This window comes from Miniopterus natalensis, chromosome 2, assembly GCF_054644295.1.
Source record: "Miniopterus natalensis isolate mMinNat1 chromosome 2, mMinNat1.hap1, whole genome shotgun sequence".
NCBI lineage: Eukaryota > Metazoa > Chordata > Mammalia > Chiroptera > Miniopteridae > Miniopterus > Miniopterus natalensis.
This window is the reverse complement of record NC_142082.1, coordinates 11,910,856-11,933,881: the sequence shown is the minus strand read 5'-3', so window position 1 is coordinate 11,933,881 and position 23,026 is coordinate 11,910,856. Positions and strand designations below refer to the sequence as shown.

General features: G+C 37.6%; 1 protein-coding gene across 2 annotated transcripts in view; it reads left to right on the top strand.

Annotated features, from left to right (window-relative positions):
* TUSC3 (tumor suppressor candidate 3) overlaps positions 1–23,026 on the top strand; it is an 89,253-nt gene that overhangs the window by 27,887 nt on the left and 38,340 nt on the right. For both annotated transcript variants that reach the window (XM_087814131.1, XM_087814130.1), the window contains exons 3-6: positions 7,511–7,628; positions 9,651–9,791; positions 13,698–13,838; positions 13,955–14,044. In XM_087814131.1, the coding sequence (XP_087670257.1) occupies positions 7,511–7,628; positions 9,651–9,791; positions 13,698–13,838; positions 13,955–14,044 (490 nt within the window). The remainder of the gene's footprint in view (positions 1–7,510; positions 7,629–9,650; positions 9,792–13,697; positions 13,839–13,954; positions 14,045–23,026) is intronic.

The window sequence follows — 23,026 nt, the reverse complement described above, 5'->3', positions numbered from 1 at the left end:
TGTGTCCAAAATGTTTTTCATTGCCTTTCTTCCTATTTGAGATCTTGTCAAAATTCATTAATGGCATTTGAATGTTATGCTACTTTAGTTTCTTTTTGTTGTTGTTGGTAAGCACAAAAATTATTTTTTAAATTTATCTTTATTGTTGAAAGTATTACAAATGTCCCTTTTTTCCTCATTGACCCCCTCCATCCCACACCCCCAGGCCTTCCCTGCACTATTGTCTGTCCATGGGCTATGCATATATGCATATAAGTTCATTGGTTAATTTCTTTCCACCTCTATAAAACTATAAAATTTCCACACTTTTAACATCGGCTGCCTTTTTAAAAAGTGTCCCCTGCTCTGGAACTGTCTATTGTGTTTCTTCATGATGAAATGCGGTTATTACTTTTTGCACGAGTACTATTGCAGTTATTTATGTACTTATTACATTGTATCCAGAGGCACATGATGTTAGTTTCTTTGAATACCAGTGATGAAATCAATTGCCTCATTAGGGTGATGATCACCAAATCTTTGTATTGTTAAGCATGTCTTTTTTCCCTGGAAGTAAGTGTTTAGGGATTGTGCATGGGTTAGGAGAGGGGATACTTTGAGATGTGACTGTCCTGTTTCTCAGTACCATTTTACCCAGTAGTTGTAGCATTAATTGATAATCTTTACCTGAATTTGATATTGGTGACTCTGATGTGAGGATTTTTTAAAATTCTGTCATTCCTTCTACACTAATTCCTTGAGATACTCAAAAGGGAAAGGTGAGGTAGGAAATGCTCTCCTTTGTAGGTATAGTATCTCAACCCAAAGATTCTTTATTTCATTCACTAACCCGTTACTATGATTATTCTTCATTGTTCAAGTTGCCCTAAATTTGACCTGTCATGACATGCCTCCTTTACTCTCTGCTTTCTGGCCTAACCACCTATTCTAAGCCTCCTTTATAGTTTATCCGCAACAGTGACATCTTAGTCGGATAAGGTGTTGACAGTGGTCGGTGCTGATAGTAGTCCTGAGAGGAAGTCATAGGCTAATATAGTCAGCTTGCTATAAATGGATGGGGACAGTGCCCTGACTAATGTGGCCTCCTTCACAAAGTAAACAGGCCACATTTTGGTAAGAGTCCCAAATCCAATTTGCATTGTAGCTTCTGCTTGAAACTACTCAGTTCGTGATTGTGGGTGCCTTGTGATGTCTGTTACAGTAATGGAGGCAGGTAGCAGTGGTGGTGATCTGGGCAGTGCAGGCTCCATTAGCAGCTTGATTCCACTTGATCTCATCACATGATGTGTCTTGACTGTTGGCATCTACATCAGTGACCCATTAACAACCATTTGGCAGACATGATTTATTTCACAAAAGCAATGTCCTTAAAGAGGGGTATCTTTAGCCTGCTAGGCTATATAGTCTTCTAAGTCGCAGACCATATGTTTAGGCCATTGGCAAAAGTCAGTAAAACTGTAGTAAAATGTTTATCAGAGGGAATCTTGCTCAGAACTATGAGGGCTGCTTTGGTTCTACCCACTGAGCAGAGCATTTCATCTGCTTTGGTATTAATTACAGAGCTGTTTCTGAGGCTGAACAGCCACAGCAGCCCATCAGACGCCATCAGATTTCAGCTTAGTAGAATCAGCAGTAAACCAGGTCTAGACATTTAGGGTAACCTCTGAATTGAGGACCACATTGAGCTGTTGGCTTTGTTTCAGGTCCTGATGGGAGATAAGGTTTCCCCCCAAAAGGTTACTGTCTCTTTTTTTATGTAAAACTGATAGGCTGTACTCCTGAATATACCAGGTCAGCTGTAATGGATAAAGTAAACAACATTTAAGAACAGATGGGCAATGTAAGCAGAGAGATAGAAGGCCTAAGAAGAAACCAAAAAGAAATGCTAGCAATAAAACAAAAATCTGTAACAGAAAAGAAGAATGCCTTTGAGGAACTTATTAGTAGACTGAACATGGCTGAGGAAAGAATCTCTAAGCTAGAGGATATAGCAGTAGAATCCTTGAAAATTGAAAAGCAGAGAGAACAAAGACTGAAAAAAACCACACACAACAGAATATCCTAGGGCTGTGAGACTGATACAGAAGGTTTAAAACACGTGGAATGTTTCCCTAATGGATTGACATACCTTAAGGCAAGGGCCTGTGCCTTTCTGCTTACTTTTATTGCTTCCAAGCACTGTATCAATTTATCTGTTTATTCATTCATCTATTAATTCTTTATTGTTAGTTCCACAAATCTTTATCAAGTACATGTTATAATCCTTATATTTATAGTACATACAGTCGTTAAGAAAACTTGTCAAATGAACAATGAATGAATGTTTGTTTCTTTACTATATTGTGTGTCAATCTTTTTAGCACACAGCCTTTAAGCATTTATATGTTGGTGATACCAGTTTTTTAAGAGAACAGAAATTATATTGATTCATAAACTGAGTTGTAACTATGCATATTATATACATTTTACTATCTCTTATACTTATACACATTTTTTCTTTAAATATGTATTTGAGTCACATATTTGATGTTAGAGTTGTTTCCCAAGGAAAGGTGTCTATTTAGGTCTAATAAAGGAAAATGCATAGGAAAAGCAGGGCATAATGGGCACACCTCTTTTTTTTAATGTTTTTTATTGCCCGGCTGGGCGTGGCTCAGCAGTTGAGCGTCTACCTAGGATCAAGGCGATCGGGGTTCGATTCCTGGTCAGGGCACATGCCCTGGTTGCTCGATCAATGACTCTTTCATCATTGATGTTTCTCTTTCTCTCCCTCTCCTTTCCTCTCTCTGAAATCAATAAAAATATATTTTTTAAAAAAATGTTTTTTATTGATTTCAGAGAGAGGAAGGGAGAAAGAGAGAGAGATAGAAACATCAATGATGAGAGTCATTGATTAGCTGCCTCCTGCTGGATCAAGCCCACAACCCGGGCATGTGTCCTGACCAGGAATCAAACTGTGATCTCCTGGATCCTAGGTCAATGCTCAACCCCCGAGCTGTGCTGGCCGGGCGAGCACAACACCTCTTTAATTTATCTTACTGAGTAGTGAATTATGCAGTGAGTTACAGTCTGGTAGGGAACTGTTAATTTCTCAGCTCTTCAGAGACATTGGGTCTATTTAATATATTTCATTGTATTCAGTAGGGTCCTAGGTATGTGTAGCAGAACCAGAGAGAAATCACTCTGTTAAAATCTTTCTCTGGGGTGCTGTTTACCAGTTTGTTTTCTCTCCAGAACTATAAGTAATAGGTGGTTCTGCTAGCACCAGTTCTCTTTCTCTCTACATATATCACTATCTACAAAAATTGATTAATTTGGGGTTTCATGAAGACATGCTTTGGAATCATTGTGCAATATGTACTTCTATACACATACAATTCATTATAAATATGAGTATGAAAAGCATATTTTGGAATTTTGATCTAAATCTTACTTTATAGGAAATTTGAGTAACATTAAAAAGAGAAACTATATTTCTTAAAAATCTCTTCAAGGGCATTAAAGATGAAAATTACATTCATCATGGGGAGTACATTAAACATACAACTACAGATGAGTTAATCATCCTTTTTAGTTTTACATAACCTTTAAAATGGATTATAATATGAAAAGCTATAGCATTTGGATTAAGTGATTTTTTTTCTTGTTGGCATAATAAAAATGGTGGTGTAATAGCGCAGGTTGAGCGGAGCTGTGCCCTGTGGCTATTGCTAAGCCCTCCTGAATGCTTTGATGCAGCTTGACTGCCCTCTTCAGGCTGCGTGGGGACATATTAGAACAATATACTGAGGTCATAAAACTAGGCCTCTAATATTCCTGTGAACTCCAAAACAGAAAATTTTTTTCTGGTTAACAATGTTGGAAGTATACTTACTTGACTGAAATATGTGGAGCATTCATGGTTTTCCGATTTCAGTTTTAGATGGCAGTGAAGTCTGAAGTGTGCCAATAAACACCAGTGTGATGCCTTACTTCACTCTCTAGTCCAAGCTGACACAAACATGGGCAAGAACCCAGTGAATCTGTTTGTCATTAGTTAGGATTCTTCTATCCCCTATTAATCAATAAGAAGTTGGACTGAAAGGGGTTCAGGATAGTGGAGTTAAGTGTAGAGAACAGAGTTTATGTTTTTGGAACATACCCTTTCTAATGAGTCTTTTATACTCTGAATAGATGTCATCAGCATTGAAATTTGTATTTCTCAGGCTCACTGAATTATTTTTAATGACAGACAGATCTGTTCAGTGATCCTATTGCTAGTGAATTATATCCAACAGAAGAAAGCCCCCATTTACCTTGTCAGTATTAAATTTTCTCTAAATGTTTTATTTGTGTTGAAAAATGTAATTTGCTTGGCTCCCCTCAAATTCTCTATTCCAGGCAGATATATTGCTAAGTAGAAGAAACTTGTGTAGAAAATTTTGCTGATTACTTTGGTGCTCTAGATTCTAAAGGAGAATATTAAGAAATAGGTCATATCTTCATTTGTAGTCTATTTAAATAGCTTCATATGTTTTCCCAACTAGATCATTATAGTAACATTCTGAGTGGTTTCCAAACATTTATTTTCTCCTCTGATATATTATATACACCTTTGCCACATACAGCATTCTTAATTAGCATTTTGCATAATCCACTTCCTTCAAAACACTCATCATTGCTCACTGTTTACAGAACAAAGTCAAGGTCCTATTTATGTTTCTACCAGAGGAGAGCTTCCAGTCTCTTCTTATTTTCGAACATGAAACTTACATTCTATTATTTGAGCATATATATACATATTTCAGACTTGGTAGTTTTTCTTTTTATCACTTCTGCTACCTTAATATTCTCTTTCTGTTCTTTCTTGCTTATACTCTTAATCCCTCCATTCTTTCCTGAATAACTTTACATTTTACACTCACACTTTGTCCAACTGCCCCAGTCCACTGTGATCTCCTCCTTTGTATGCCATGTAACACCTATGATCTGCAGTCTTTTTAAATATCTGTGTCTTATTTACGTATTAGTGTGTGTCTGTGCCTTTCCCTCACAACCTTCTTAAAGGTGGAGATGTGAGGTATACTTATTACTGCAGCACATATTAAAATGCTGAATAAATATTATTGATGATTAAGATCTAGATGCTATATTTGCATATGAAATTGACATTAAGAATATGATGTTAGATGATGCCTTAGTCCACTGTTCCTTTGAAAAATAGCATTTATTTGTTCTGAAATATCGTAATATGTCTGGGGTTGGTCTTTTTTAAAATTCCTCTTGCCCGTCCGGGTGTGGCTCAGCGGTTGAGCGTCAGCCTAGGATCCAGGCCATAGGGTTTTGATTCCTGGTCAGGGCACATGCCCGGGTTGCGGGCTCGATCCCCAGTCGGGGGTGTGCAGGAGGCAGCCAATCAATGACTCTCTCATCATTGATGTTTCTATCTCTCTCTCTCTCCCTATCCTTTCCTCTCTCTGAAATCAATAAAGATATATTAAAAATAAATAAATAAAATAAAATTCCTCTTATTCAGAACCTGGAAAATAATTTTAATTTGAAGATTTAGCCTCCTTGAATTGTGTTATATCTCCAGAAATATTTCCTTCACTCTGTCTCTCTTCTCTCTCTGGTCTCTTTCTGTTTCAAAATTATATTTATTGGATTAAATCTCTAGGCTCCTTTCTCTCCCTTACCCCCAATATAGTCCTCCTGTGTCATTTTTTGTTTTGTGAATTTTACTGAACTCTGTCTTCTGATGTTGGTATTTAATTTGCACAGTCATATTTAAAATTATAAGTGCTCTCTTATTTCCTTTGTTCCCTCTTTACATGACATTGTTCTTTTTGTGTGTGTGACTACATTTGGGAGAAGCAGTCGCCATGGGCCCCAAGCATCCCTGCATGTTCTCGCTGAGTATGCCAAGAATAAAAAGTGTTGTGTGTGCAGGGACAAGCCTTAAGGAATGAGCTCATGACTCTCACTGAACATAGCACAAGTTTGTTATCACTTGCTATAAAAACAGTAAGTCCCTCAAACTCAGTATTCCTTTCTGGTAGCGCAGTCAGTTGTGTGCACGCATCCACAAGGGACCTTTCGCATCACCCTGTGAGACTTGGGGGCACAGGGAATTGATGCAAATGGACATGAAGTAATAATGTCCTCTGTGTATGACCCAGGAGTCTCATGTCTTCTGCCAGCACCCATGAAGCAGTAACAGGCTAGCCTTGAAGGAGATAAAATCTCAGACCCAGCGTCTCTGCTCCTTCTGATCCAGTATTTTCCCTTGCTTTGTCCCTCACTGCAGTCTCCTTTGAGAGTGTAGCTTCTCCATCAGAACTTTTACACTAACTTGTTTTCCAGATATTCTTGAAATCTCTTATCTGCTGCTGACTTTTACTTCATGGCTTTTTGTTATTGTGGAAGTATACTTTTTTTATTTCTTTACTTGCATTTTTAGGAGGGGGACTCCCCAAACTCCTGTGAATAATCAGCTACTAGTGTAGGGAAGAATAACCCTCTCTTTTTATTAGTGTTTCAGCAATCACTGTTTTTTTATTTCATTACTACGCTTCCATCCTTCCAGCAACACCATTTCACTGTTTCCATTCCATCCCTACACCTAAATGTAGAGCTTTATTCTCTGGAAAATCCACAAAATGCCCAGTAGAAGTTAATTTAGAATAGAAGCTCTTGGAGGAGGGCTCATTTGTGCTGTTTGCTTCCTTGCGCTTTTGTTGACTTTTAGGTTTGACTGTAAGCATGTGTTTAGATGCACGGAATGTAGAAAGGTGCAGTATAACTGTTCACAGGTTGGAAATGTTCTCGTGATTGTTTCTTCATTGAACTGAATTACAATAGTCTTAGAAAGAGCGCTCTGCCTTCTACTGAAAGTGATCGGGAGATTTAAATTACATACAAGGAGATCCTGCAAAATGATTTTACCCTCCAGATAGGGGGAGAGGGCCATTTGGAGATTTGTAACAGCATTCGAGGGCCACACAAAATTATCCACTTAAAAATTAGCCATGAAAACAGCTCCTGGATTTATTGACTCCCGAGTCCCGCCTGCCGTTGCCTTGGGGGCAGACTGAGTGAGTTTTCAGGCTGTGTATGGCCCACGGGCTGGATGCTCCTACCCAGGCCTGCCCTGGAGTAAGAGTTGTTAAGCTTTTTATTTAAAGGGCCTGAACAGAACAGGCTTTTAGCCCACTCGCTTTTGGTCACAGCTATTCAACTCTGCCTTAGATAGCACAATAGCAGCCAGAGCAAAAGATGTAAATGAACCACGTGGTTCTGTGGCAGTAAACCTTTATGAATAATAGAGTCTGAATTTTATATAATTCCCACATGTCATGGAATATTTCATCTTTTTCTTTTCTACAACTATTTAAAAATCTAAAATATATTCTTAGCTTGCTTCCTATACAAAAACTGGCCAACTCTTTTCCTAGAATTACCTGTTTTATTAAGAGTTTTGTTAATGCTTAAATACTGATATGTTTCTGCTCTGCTCCATTACTCTTATCAGGCAAGCGAATGAAGAATATCAGATACTGGCTAACTCCTGGCGCTATTCATCTGCTTTCTGTAACAAACTCTTCTTCAGTATGGTGGACTATGACGAGGGGACAGATGTCTTTCAACAGGTAAAAGTTATATTTTATTTTGCTAATATATTTAATATATAGAGTTGGTTATGGTTGATACATTTTTGTTTGCCAGATAAAAATACCGTTTATTGAATAAGTTAATAAATACAGCAGTTATAAGTTATTTGATGTGATTAAAATACAGCTGATGTTATTTTTATCATTGAATAGTGTTTGCCATTAGGGAGTATGGTCAACACATTTTAACTTTTGGATTGTGGACCAAGTGTGTTTTGTCAGCATACAGTGGCAGTTTACAAGCATTAACCTTATTTTGATATTTAAATGTGTGTAGTTTAAGGTATGTATTATTTTGATATTTAATTGTATGTAGTTTTGTGCATAAATGTATGAAATTTTATCTAAAATTCAATGTAAGTTTTACTTAACCTTTACTTCTTTCCATATGGCAGATATAGATAATTTTATATATATGGTATTAACATTAAATATGTGTTGAAAAGTGTTCTCTGTTGTGGACTGAATTGTGTCTCTCCCAAATTCATATGTTGAAACCCTAACCCCGGATATGACCATTTTTTTGAGACAGGGACCTTAAGGAGGTAATTACCGTTAATTGAGGTCATAAGGATGGTACCCTAATCGAGTAGGTCCTCATTTAGCCCTAATTACCCACTTAAACTTCATGTGTATTATTTCATTTAGCTTCACAATGATCCACAGAGAAAGATATTCTCTCTCTCTCACTATCAGGAAATTAAGGTATGGCGAAGTTGAGTCACTTGTTCGAGGTTATAAAGTTAGTGTAATATGGAGCTAGAATGTGAGCCCAGCAGTCCAGTTCCCAAAGCTCTAGCTCTTAACCTGCAGTTACTAATGTTTTATATTTACCACTGCTTGATCAGTGCCGTTCAAATGTAGACCTTTTGAAATGTAAAATCAAATGCAGTACCAGGCCTGATTAGTTTTGGTATCTTGGTCTGTTTTATTTTTCTCACATATGACACTCTTTGGCATAACGCTTTGCTAGGTCATGGAAAAGCATTTAGTTTGGTAAAGAATCTAGCTCACTAACTGCAAATGGGTCATTAGTGAATATTTATGCTTATTTGCCTCCAGATTGATTATTTTTTCATCTTTGCCAGTTTCTAGTTGAATAAGATAAATTCTCTCTTTGCCTTTAGTACCCTTTAGCTTTGGTCTTTCTTTTAGTATTTTGCACTCACTTCTTTCTCCATAAATTTACTTTGCCTTTAGGGGATGCTTATTTTTGTTCATCTATTCAGCAAATATTACTGAGTGCCTACTCTTATAGGGGCAGTGAATTGGCGAGAAAAGCATACAGTTCTTCCTCATAAGGACTTACACTGTAGGGTGCTAATAATAATAGTAATAATAATACTATAATAATAAAGAAAAATACATATAAATACGTAACTTCAAGTAACCTTACAAAGGAAAATTACAGTACTGCAAGAACCAAATCGTCTTTCCTGTAATTTATAGGTCTGGTAAATTCAGGTTGTTTAGAGCAAAATGTTGGCTTCTGCTACAGTCACCATCATTTTTAAAAATTTTTTAAAGTTTAATAGAGAAGTTGATCTACTTATAATTTGTTTGAAATTAACTCCATAATATACTTATATTGTTCATCAAATGTCAGTACTTTTCCTCCAGAAGTGGAAAGTCCATGCACTGCCTAATTACAATATTTATATTTTGCACTTTGAATTACTTCATTTTTTCTCTAATTACAGAATATAAGATAGAAAAAGACTGGAATGGCTGATAAAATATAGGGGATAGAGCTGGGGCTATGAATGATGTATGTTAAATGTGAAGATTTTGCACACAGCCTAATTTATAGGTTCTTTTTGATTCAGTAGTGCAGTAAGGTGAATAAAACAGTAATTCAGTTCTGGAAAACCGCTTGAGTTTTCATAATAAAGGGTATCTTTTCAAAATTCATGCAGAAAAACATGAAATGTCAGATGAACGGTAGACAAAGATTGCTGGGGTGATGCTATATTTAGTATTTTCTTGTCTCGTGTTTTACAGCTCAACATGAACTCTGCTCCTACATTCATGCATTTTCCTCCGAAAGGCAGACCTAAGAGAGCTGATACTTATGACCTTCAAAGAATTGGATTTGCAGCTGAACAGCTAGCCAAGTGGATTGCTGACCGAACGGATGTTCATGTATGTTTGATTCCCACCGTTTTCATAATAATCGGCTAATTAGCTGGATTTGTTAGAGCATTTTAATAAGGCCACAGGATTTAAAAATTTCTCCATGCAGCACTTTTCCTCACGTACAGAAAACTGCCTGATAGCTATGTTAGATGAATTTAAATGGTTTTTAGAATAATGATATTTTAAGAACTATTAAACTGTGTGTTAGGCACAAAGTAATTTCAGAGGCTAAAAAATATACTGAGTATTGCTCAATGGTATTAATAATCAAAGAAATTCTAATTAAAAAGCTAGATGTATAATTTTTATCTATCTTTTGGGCAAGTAAAAATGGGATAACACTCTCTTTTCATGAGCCATGTGAGAAAATGGCACTCATAAACTGTTCTTGGGACTATAAATTGGTATAAATTTTCTAACTGTGTCATATCTTTATTTTATGCAATTTAAGTTAATAATTCCACTTCTAGGAATTTAATTTAAGGATATAATTGAGGATGATTTAAACTGCTTACCCATAATTTTTTTAAAGAGGAAATCACTATATTCTTTCTTTCTTTCTTTTTTTTTTAAATTTATTTTTATTGACTTCAGAGAAAGGAAGGGAGAGGGAGAGAGAGGGATAGAAACATCAATGATGAGAGAATCATCAATCGGCTGCCTCCTGTACACCCCCTACTGGGGATCGAGCCTGCAACCTGAGCAAGTGCCCTGACCAGGAATCTAACCACGATCTCCTGGATCCTGGGTCAATGCTCAACTGCTGAGCCACGCCAGCCGGGCTATTCTTTATTTTTTAAATTCAGTTTATTGGAATAACATTGGTTAATAACATTATATAAGTTTCAGTTGTACAATTTTATAATACATCACTTACCTTTTACATTTTGTGCTCACCACCCAAAGTCCAGTCTCCTTCCGCCACCTTATATCTGAACCCCTTTACCCCCTTCACCCCCCCGCTCCATCCCTCTGGTGACCACCATACTACTGTCTGTCTCTAAGTTTGTCTTGTTTGTTGCTTTCTGTTTTATATCCTACATATGAATAAAATCATACCGCTCTTATTCTTCTCCTCGTGACGTACTTTACTTGGCATGATACTCTCAAGATCTATCTGTGTTGTCACAAATGGCAGTATATAATCCTTTATCCTATGACTATATATGCACCATGTCCCGTGGCTGTATATATGCACCACATCCCATGACTGTATATATCCACCACGTCCCGTGGCTGTATATATGCACCACGTCCCATGACTGTATATATGCACCACGTCCCGTGACTGTATATATGCACCACGTCCCGTGGCTGTATGTATCCACCACGTCCCGTGACTGTATATATCCACCACGTCCCGTGACTGTATATATATCCACCACGTCCCGTGACTGTATATATGCACCACGTCCCATGACTATATATGCACCATATCCAGCCATCAGTTGATGGACACTTAGGTTGTTGCCATGGCTTCGCTATTGTGGATAATGCTGCAGTAAGCATAGGCAAGTGTCTTCAAACGTTTCAGGTTGACACCCAGAAGAGGGATTGCTGGGTCCTATGGTAATTCTATTCTTAATTTTTTGAGGAACCTCTGGACTGTTTTCCGCAGAGGCTGTACCGGTTTACATTCCCACCAGCAGTTTATGAGTTCCCTTTTCTCCACATTTTTTCCAGCACTTATTTCTTGTCTCGACAATAGCCATTCTAACAGTTGCGAAGTGGTACCTCATTGTGGTTTTGATTTTCATTTCCCTTATAGCTACTGCAGTTGAGCACTTTTTCCTGTATCTGTTGGCCTCCTGTATGTCGTCTTGGGAGAAGTGTTTGTTCAGGTCCTCCATGCATTTTTAAAGTGGATTGTGTGTTTGGTGTCGAGTTGTATGAGTTCTTCATATATTTTGGAGGTGAGCTCCTTATTGGAGGTATTGTTTGCAAATATCTTCTCCCATTTAGTTTGTTGTCTTTTTGTTGATGGTTTCTGTTGCTGTGTAGAGACTTTTTAATTTGATCTGGTCCCAGTCATTAATTTTTGCATTTACTTCCCTTGCATTTGGGGTCAAGTTCACAAAAACCCCTCTGAGACCAATGTCCGTAAGTTTAGTACCTATGGTTTCTTGGATGTATTTTATTGTTTTAGGTCTTATATTTGAATTAGTTTTTGTGTATGGTGTCAGCAGCCTACTTTCATTCTTTTGCTTGTGGCTGTCCTATTTTCTCAATACCATTTATTGAAAAGACTTACATTTCTTCATTGTATGTTTTTGCCTCCTTTGTCAAAATATTTTTCCCCCATATATGTGTGGCTTTATTTCTGGGCTCTCAGTTTTGTTCCATTGGTCTTTGTGTCTGTTTTTCTGCCAATACCATATTGTTTTGATTATTGTAGGTTTTTAGTAAAATTTGAGGTCAGAGAGTGTGATACATCTAGCTGATCTATTTCAGGCTCATCTTACCTACCTACCCTACCCAGCACTCGATTAGCCATCTCTCCTTGGAGCCTTAGTTTCTTTTAGTGCTGAATGTTATTAGAACCAAGATCTGTACATACTGTGACATCATGAGTTCAGACCAATTATGTCTACTTTTGAAAAACAGTCTTGATGTGTATTAAAGCACAATCATGAAAGTGAAAAGACAACCCACAGAATGGGACAAAATATATGCAAATCATTTTTGTTTGAAGGGACTTACATCTATTATATATACAGGGATCTTAAAACTCAATAATATAAAGATCACTTAATTTAAAAAATGGGTAAAGGATCTGAATAAACATTTCTGTAAGGAAAGTATACAGATGTCCAATAAGTACATGAAAAGACGCTCAATATCATTAGTCATCAGGGCAATGCAATTCAGACTCACAATGAGATATCACTTCATACCCTCAAGGGTGGCTAAAATCTGTGAGATAATAATGTCAGTTAGTGGAGAAATTGGAATCCTCATACACCACCGGTGGGAATGTAAAATGGTGCAGCCATTTTGGAAGACAGTTCGGCAGTTCCTCAAACCATTAAACATAGAGCTATCATATGACCCAGCAATTCCATTCCTACAAATATACCTGAGAAATGTAAACACATGCCCCACAAAAAATTGTACAAGACTTTTATAGCAGCATTATAATACCCATAAGGTAGAAAAGACCTTGTGACCATGAGCTGATCAATGGTTAAATAGAATGTGTTATATGCATACAATGGAGTATTCACCCACAAAAAAATGAAGTACTGACATGCTACAACAAGGATGAACCTTGAAAGCATTATGTTAAGGGAAAGAAGCCAGTTACAAAAGACCACATATTATATGAAAGTCCAGAATAGGTAAATCTATACAGACAGAAAGCGTATTAATGGTTGCTTAGGGCTGGCGGGTAAGAGAAATAACGGAGTGAATGCTAAAGGGTATGGGATTTTCTGATACTGACTATGGTGATGGCTGCATATATCAGTGACTATGCTAAAAACCATCGCATTGTATAGTTTGAATAGTGATTGTATGGTATGTGGATGATATCTCAATAAAGCCGTTTTTAAGAACTTTAAAAAAAAAAAAAATCCCAACTTGAAATAATACAAATTTCACATTTCCTCTTTACCAGATGATCCCACGTTCCCTGGATTAGTCAGAGCAGCTCTGGGTTGAGTATAAGTAGGTTTTGCATAGGTTTAACTATATTCACCTAAAATGAAGAGCAAGGCTTTTTACTTAGCCACGATGCTTTAAGGTATGTATTTAGGACTTGTAAAGAGTAAAAGGGATGTTAGCCCCAGGTATGAAAAGTAAGGTGGCCTTTTTCTAAATTTTTTGCATTAAAGATTGGAAGTGCTTAGAATATGGTCAAGAGAAAAAATTAATATTTTTCTTTCACTTAAAATTTCCATTGCATTTTTGCAGATTCGAGTCTTCAGACCACCCAACTACTCTGGCACCATTGCTTTGGCCCTGTTAGTGTCACTTGTTGGTGGCTTGCTCTATTTAAGAAGGAACAACTTGGAGTTCATCTATAACAAGACTGGTTGGGCCATGGTATCTCTGGTATGTTATCACGTACTTTTTCCCCTATTTTTTGTAAAGTAGCATAAGTTGTATAGCATTAACAGAAGGAGCCAGAGCGTTACTCTAATGGAAACACATTGCACCCTGTCTTTCAGTGCATAGTCTTCGCTATGACTTCTGGTCAGATGTGGAACCATATCCGTGGACCTCCATATGCTTATAAGAATCCACACAACGGACAAGTGGTAGGTGCATGTCCTAAGCATCAGTACTCTGACCTTCAACTCTGTTGATGTAGGAATCCAGAGCTATGCTCCTATTTAGGAAGGAAGGATTGTATATGTTTATTCCCTCTTTTACTACCTCTTCTCGTTTACTGCCTCTGCCATGTCCATACACACATGCACATATATATAATATGTTGGGGGTTTTTTAGTGCGAAGACTGCTTTTATTAAAAATTAGTGTACCTATGACATGAAATTTATATGCATAAACTGTTTTTTCAACTTTGTATATACTGCTATGGCAATAATATATGATGTTACAGAGGAAATAGGAATAGTTTATAGCCAGTGTCCTATCAATGGTAAATGTCATTTACTTTGGGAGAGATTAATTCGAACATTATTAAGAACTCTGGCAGTCACTGTTAGAATGCTAGGAGCTGTTCGCCACAGAATTAAAAGTGAAATTGATGTATAGTTAAATCACTAGCTGAGTCTGTAGAAACTTAGAAAATTATAAAAATAGGTACCAATCTAACCCTAATACTTTCAACAATAAAGAATACTTTCCAACAAAAAAAACCTATCTCATCAAGGAGAGAGGTATCTTATGCAGCTAAGCAAACTGCCTATGTATAGCTGATTGGTTAGAGAATGTTGTTGCATTAGGCTGAAGAACAAGGAGAAATATAAAATGCAGAACATTCAAAGGCAGGCTAGACATCCAGCATTTAAACAGAAAGCTTAAATGGCCCCTGAAAATGGAGTGGCCTTTTCTTGCATTAAGCAAATCCTGTGTATGTAAGCATTCTACATACACACAGTGTAGCAAAGGGAATGGATCTGGTCTGTGCATTCCGAAGACGCTGTAAAGAGGCCAGCCAAAGAGAAATGAAGACAGGCTTTCAGTGCCTGCTACACCTCCACCTTCCTTCTTGGTAAAAGACTGAGAGGGAGTCACCAAAATTCAAAGCAAGCAACAGAATTACAAGGTAAAGCTATTAAGCCCGGATGCCAAAGTACAGAACTTCCATTAACATCTGGATCAACTGAAATGGACATTGGCGCACAGTGTTTCTGCTTATGAACTTCAAAGCTCATCTTAAGTTTTCACCAGTATGCTTACATCTATTTTACTTATTTGCCAGAAATACTCTTGCACTACACATGGAGTCTTTTTTCCGTACCAAAGTGTGTGTGCTGCCTCCTGCCTTCCTGGCTGTCCCGAGTGGGGCATACAGGCTGATCGGAGATTCCACTGTTGGGCTAAAGCATTAAAGCCGGGCTCTTTCTCAGCACCATTAAGTCATGTTTTAGAAGCGTAAGATTCACAGCCACTGTTATTTCTTCCAGATACTTTTAACTTTGGAGCCCTGTAGCATTTAGGTACAACTTTTCTTCCTTTGTAAAATATCAAAGTAGATATAGTTTCTGTTCCTAGGCCGCACTAAACTTTACTCCCCTTATAGATTGGCTGTCTTTCATGAAGAGTGAAGGGATGCTGGGGCTGTAAAACTCACGTCACACAACCACAGATGAAGCCCCTCCCACCCAGGGGACATTTGGTAGTTTCTGGATACATGTTTGGGTGTCACAGCTGTGGGGCCTGCGCCCACCAGTGGCAGTGAGTGGTAGAGGCCAGGGATGCTGCTAAACGTCCTGCAGTGCAAAGGACAGCCCCCCAACAAAGAGTCGTCAGGCACAGAATGGCGGAGTGTTAAAATGAGAAGCCTTGGTTTAGAGCTATAGAGAACCTTAGATATAATTTCATCCTAGATATTTTGCAGCCAAGGAAACCATCCCATCTAGCATATATACCCAAAGGATGACTTAAAAAATGTTTTTATATTGAAATAACCAGTGCTTAGGATCACAGTGACCTATATATTGAATGCCACCAGTAAATATGATTGATATGTAAATGGTTTGGGTATAATACTGTTCTTTTACATACCTTAGTAAGCATGATTTAGTCTGTGGCATTTTATATGCTTAAAAAGAGGTTTACATAAGAGCAAGTAAAGAAGAGCCTTTGGCCCACGGAGTCATTTTTATGCCTTTGTCCTGAAGTGTTCCAGCAAAGAAAACAGGGTTGAGTTCCTCCCCCACCCTGCCTCTTCCGGTTATGTCATTTGGGGGAAGTTACTTAGTCTGTCTGTTCTTTGATAAGTGAGTCTAATAGTGCTTGTCTTACCTTATAGTTGCTTATGAGATAAAATATGAGAATACTTGTATAAGCACTTGTAAAAGTCTTAGTTTGGGTTCTTTCCCAAACCAAACCAAAGACAGTGATTCAAGGGAAAGTAGTTTATATCGGAGAAGGAAACAAGGGCTGGAAGTGGGAAACTGAGTCCAGAAAGGGAAGGCAGTCAAAAAGATGTCAGTTCATGTTGGGGGATCTCCGGGAGCCAATGTAGAAGGTGGGTGGTGCGGGGAGCTCGGGTGTTTATACACCAACTCTCATCAGTCACTGCAGCGTGCTCTTTCCCTGGGAAGGCGTTACTCCCCCAGACTGGTGGCCTTCGGCTGTGAAAGAAACCAGCCAGGCTAAGAAATGCCTTGCTGGTGGTGGGAGCCAGGCTGGGGTGCCCTGAGGGTTTCGGGGCCAGGGACCACAGGAAGTGCACGCCCAGACAGTTCTACTGCAACGCCCAATAATATGCTAGCATTACTCCCTTTCTAGTAGATTCCAAAGCAGAGGGAAGAAATCATGAAGAAATATACTTTTGCCTGGCCGGGCGTGGCTCAGCGGTTGAGCGTCGACCTGGGATCCAGGCGATCAGAGTTCGATTCCCGGTCAGGGCACATGCCCGGTTGTGGGCTTGATCAATGACTCTCTCATCATTGATATTTCTGTCTCTCTCTCTCTCTCCCTCTCCTTTCCTCTCTCTGAAATCAATAAAGATATATTTAAAAAAAAAAGAAAGAAATATACTTTTGAATTGGTGTTTTTAAGATATCATGCTCTGAAAGAATTAGCAACAAATAATACTCAAAATATCTCACCTATTGTGGGTAATTTTTTAAGCCATATCATATATGTCTTGTAAATAATCCTGCAAGGAAAAGTGTAAAAAATGTACGCATGTTTGAGAGTATCGATTAGAAACTTTTACCCTTGTCACCCATTTTCGCAATTCTTGTGTAGAAGAACAAATGGTGTTTCCTTATAGTGAGCTTGTTACCGATGCTCCTGCGACAGGGCCTGTGTTTTGCATTGTTTCCCAGAAGCGCTGTGCATTGCAGTCCTCTGAGCTGTTGTTTATCTCCTGCCCATTCACCTTACAATCAGCAGCTTACTCTCAGGGAGACATTGGTCAGAATGGTTCAGAGATTTTGGTTGTGAACAGAATCGATACATAGTAGGCCTGTGTCATCCCTGAACTGCTGGTTCGAGCTAGACTAGTTCTGTTTTCTAACTGGACAGAACTAACTGGGTCAGGCTGGCTTAATAAGACTGGGGGATGTTGCTGGGTCTTCATTTAGGTACTTGTTTTTAAAAATATTAAACATATTTATAATGTTGGTGACTTCACATAGTCATATGTTAATTGTGGAATAAAGCATGTCTAGATGAATCTAAAAATGCTACCACAATAAGTTTCACTATGTTGAATTTGAAATGTGAATTAATACAGAGGAGGTAAAGAAGACTAATAGTGCAGGCAGTGTGATACTTGCTCATTGCAGGTTTACTTTTTGTCACTATTAAGGTGCTTCGTAACGGCACAAGTACTAATGGTCCACTTAACAGCGTGAAAGCCTTCACAAAAGCAGCCATCACTGGGTAGCTAAAGGGAAACTGTACAACTGGATAGTTACGTGGGGGCATAAAGACATTTTCTGTTAAAAACAAACAGTCATCTTAAATGAAATGCATTCAGTGAGATAAAGCTTATACTTGGGTACTAGCTCCAACATAAATACATGCATTTATTTTTAACATTTGGCTTTTATCTGCTGCCTGAAGATTGCTCTGGGTGTACCAAATACATTTCAAGTTTCCACTGCATTGCAGTTCAGTTTTCAGTTGTTAATAGAGCTAAGAGCTGTGTTCTATATGCACTGCAAAGCATTTTATGGCAAAATGGCATGTAGCTTAAGGTAGGATTTATCATTAATGAAGCATTTTTTATGTTTCAGGCAGCGGTAACGTCCTCACACTTTCATGCCTCAGGGATTCTGCATAAGCTTGCTCTATGAGGGACATATTTTAGTCATAAGTCAAAAATTACATAGGCTTATTTAAGTTAAATATACTTATTTTTGTGTAAAAATATTTACTGGGTTGTTCCTACTTTTCTTGTATTCTTCATACCACCAGTAAAGAGAATGTGAACATAGAAAGAAAATGTTTAGACAAAAAACCAGGAAGACAATAATTGGTACCCTAAAGATATGCAGAAAGCTTAGGGTGGAGTTCTCAGTTGAGACTGTGCCCTTTGATTTCTTTATTGTTTTCCATCCAGTAAATGTTTGTTGAGAGCCCACTGGACTCCAGGTACTGTGTTTGCCCTAGTAGCACAGCCCCATCCTGGGCTCAGAGACTAGGGGGACAGAGTATGATGTGGATTTGCCCACATCGCGGACATTAAGGCCTCGCATCGCTGGTTCTAGGAGCTGGAATTGTTTCTGAGTTTTGTTTCAGTACCATGGTCACTTTGTTGTGATGACTGCATCTTTTTTTTTGCATGTTTTGCCTTTTCATGTCTTTTGGTTTTCATATCCTTTTGTCTGTCCAGTGGCCTTTGGTAAAACTTGCCTTTCTCTCCAGCACACTGCTGCTGCTCTGTGCCTTCTCTCCACCCGGTTTCGATTTCCACCTTCACAATTAACTCCATGCGCTCTCGATCCTGAACTCTGGCTGGTCCTCATGACCAGCTTTTGTCACCAACCCACACTGCTGCTGTACTTCCTTCCAACTGTTATGACCTAGGATCCTGGCAGTTAATTAAGAAGGACCATGTGATTTGTGTTCTTACCTCCTAGTAAAGCATTTCACACATGATAATATTAAATAAATAACAACTGAATAGATGAATAAATCTTTCTTTGCAAATAGGAACTCAAGTTATATTTTCAGCATTTCAAAAATGTTAAGTTTATCTGGGGGTAAAAATGGTTTTCCCTCCTAAGGCTTCTTTGTATTTTGTAATTAAAATCTCGAAAGCACATACACAGAGGTATTATAAAACTAAAAAAGGAGAATGTGCTTTACTAGGTCAAACTTAATCTGATGCAGTTAAATATTCTCTCTGAGAATCCACAATAATTATGATTTCAGAGAAAAAAAGGAAAACAGAGAAGAAAAGAGAAATTGACCTTCCCACAGAGAAAGGGGTATATTACTTAACTAATTCATATTGTTCAGACTTTTTCCAATTTTGGAAAATGATTTCATTTGGAAAGAGTAATGTACTAAATAGACCCCTGTGGTCTTGAAAAACCAGGGAAATCATTCTCATCCTATCAAAATTAATTTAGTGTTATTAACATAATTCATAATAAGCATATACACTCTAGTTTTAGAAAAGCATTTTAAAGTTGTATTTACTACAACTTCAAAATAAGACCAGGTAAATTTTAATAACTCACAGTATTTCTTTTCAATGCACATTTTTCAAGCATCATCATATTTCAAGTCTCTGTAATGCTAATCAGTGATTTAAATACAGTTTTCATAAACTTGGATGGACTTAGCATTAAAAGTTAGTATTCATATTATCTGCATCTCCTTTAGGTTAAAAGATTAGTAGCTATGAGAAAATTTGTATAAAAATTTAAAGATCAGGGTACATTAAAACATGATTTAGTGAATAAAGGGGGCCAGATATCTGGTGACAGAAGAAGATTTGACTGTGGGTGGTGGGCACACAATGCAGTATACAGATCATGTATCATAGAATTAAAACCTATATAGTCTTATTAACCAACGTCACCCCAGTAAATTTAATTGAAAAGAAAAAGATTAAATTAAATGTCATTTAAAAAAATGTTTTAGTGTTTATATTTAAGGACGTTTTCTCCCTCATAAAAGTCTTAAATTCTACCTATCTCACATGTCACATATAGTTATTAAAACAGACGAAAATATGCTGTGGCCCTCTTCTATAAAAAATATGCCACAGTGTGATTCTGTCATGTTGTAGACCAAGTTATGCTTTAGTTGTACATGACTTCTAAAATTTCAGAACTATTAATAACCCTAAAGGAAAGAAATGATCGATTTGCCTTGGAGAAATTTCTCATTATTTTGCATAAATCATGCTGAATATTTTAAAATAACAGCAGGTCTACCTATCTACCCATCTCTGCCTTTTCCTTTATTTCTCTCATCCATTTCCTCCCTCTCCCCAAATATTATTAAGCTTTTGGGGGCATTTTAGCTAATGGCCTGAAGCATATATTAGAATGGTATGCCTGTAGACTGATGAGTCACATGTACTTTATTTTCTGCTAATTTTGCTTTACAGTGCACACATAATACACTTTCTTTTATTACAAGTCATCTTGAAATGATATTCTTCCTTTCTCTACACTTATAAAACCCTCTTTCTCTCTCCTGGTCCAGGTGTCACTTTTTTGATGAAGTAGTTTCTTTATGACTTTGGATGAATATCAGGTTATACTGTGAATGGCCATGGTAGTTATTTGTCTTATTTATTCCTTTCAATTTTATATCATATATTTTTTGCATAATCATGTCCACTAATAAAATGATCTTGCCACAGAATCAGAATCAGAATATTCCTCATCTTTATAGCCTTCTTTATAAGACTATTGTGTAGACTTACAAGTACATGTACTAAAGTTTAATCTACTTGAAAGGATTTGGACTTATCCAGAAGGTATTTCATTTGGATTTACCCCAAACTGTGTGTTGAAATACAGAGTTAATATGTACCATACAATGTTTTGAAACAATTTTTAAATATTACATGCCTCTACTATAACTTATACTCTTTTATTTTATCTGAGTGTAAAAACTATTTTAAAAAAACTTGAAATTTATAATACTCTAAAATAAGCCTCATTCTTAAAATTAACTTTATAATAGGTGTACTGGCAGAGCTGCTGTGTTAATGCAAAAAAATGTTCCGCTTCTCTCCCAAAGAAGCAATTACTCTGAAAAGCAGCCTTTTATTTCTGCTAAGAAATAAAATTATTGTATTCTACATCAGATCTTGCAAGAATCAGTCAAAAGCTCTAAAAGTTACAACTGTCTTTCACTGAAAGAATGAAAACAATATTTTAATAATAAAGGGAACATTACGAAATAAGTAGTGACTAACTGTATATTGTGTCTGAAATTTGATTTGCAATGTATATACTTATTAAATCTTTACATTAGAATTTCAGGTTCCGAATGTAAACTATAAACCTTCAGGAATGCTTTGCCCATTCCATGAGATTGCATCACATCACTATGCTCCTTCTTTCAGGTACACACTATCTGGGTCAGTTTAATTGGATGTGCAAACTAATACCCACAGCTCATTCTCATATACTCCACTACGCGGGACCAGTGAGGTTATGCCTTTAGCCTCTCAGTGTCCACATGTGTGAAGGCTGCACACAGAGCAGGCCGCTTCCTTGTTCTCCAGCCCTGTGGCTGGCCAAGTCCTACAAACTACCTCTGGCCTTAGTTAGACATAAAGAAGAAACACCTGCGTTGTTATTGTGGTAATCTCTCTGTTTCAAAGTATTAGGTCTCAAAATAGTATTTGCTGTTAGGTGATTGTAGTATCTGACAGTATATTTTGATATTAAAGGTGTTTCTCCTGTACCATTCCTTCATTTTTATGTGAAAATGAAGCATTTCCATACGTTTCATTGAAATATGCCTTCCTGATGTTCTTATATTGCTTATATTTTAGGTCGTGATCACTGGAAGCATTCTTTTTCTCCAGCTTGCTTATTGGTTAATATATTAAGTTCTGAAAGCATGAATCGTCTTCAGCATATTTTAAACTACCAAGTTTATTAAAATACACTGCAAATATAACTATCAATCATTTAGCTCTAGTAACTCTTCAGTGGGCTGTGATTTGCACTTCATTGCTGATTATTAAGCCATTACTAAAGGTGTTCTCTTTTTAGAGAGTTTTTTCCTTTGCAGTTTTCTCTAGCACTTCTTTCATTCACCATGGTTCTAGAAACTTTCAAGTCTTTACCTCTCTCTTTTTTTACTTATTTATTAATGCTAGTAAAATTCCAGACAACTTGAATTTTTTGTGTCCAGCTATCAGTAATTAAAATCTAACACTAATAAGGGTAGAATGGCCTGAGATAATATGACTTTTAAAATTGCTATACTTGCAAAAAATGATGACATGGGAGAACACTTGCCTCCCTTTCCCCCCCGAAGATCAATAATTGGATAGCTACCCACAAATATAAACAGCTCTGGGAGACTGAGAGAGTCCACTTAGGAAGTTTTAGCATCGCAGTGGAACAGAAAAAAAAAAAAAACAATCCAAAAAACCCTGAGACTAATTGCACAAGAAGAGGAGACAGCTTTGTTTTCCTGGGTCATCCCATCACTCTTGCTGGCACTGTTCAGCCCGGGGAGGGAGTCCCCACCTGGAAAAAACTCCTCTCCAGCGTTTTGAGGAACCGTGCAACAGTTGCTTCATTTTCACCCCACCCAGACCAACAAGCTAAGATGTCTAGAGCCAGCTAGGGTCAAGGAAGAAAAGCAGGGGCTGTTATTACCAGACACACAGTGGGAGTGATTGCTTTTTACAGAGACCAACTCTGAGGAAAACTCATCTGATTTCAGCACAATAGCCAGCACAGGGAACCACATTTTGGCAGCTTTCACCCCACTGGTATTTGCATTAGCTGATGCCAGCTGCCTGAGTTCCTCCCAACTCCAGTAAAGCCCAGGAACTGCACCAACAACCATTGCAGGCCTCTGCTGCTGCACAGATATAAGACACTACTGCTTGAGTCTGTTTCAACCCTCACAGGAGCCCAGGAGCAGCGTTTGGCAGCCAGT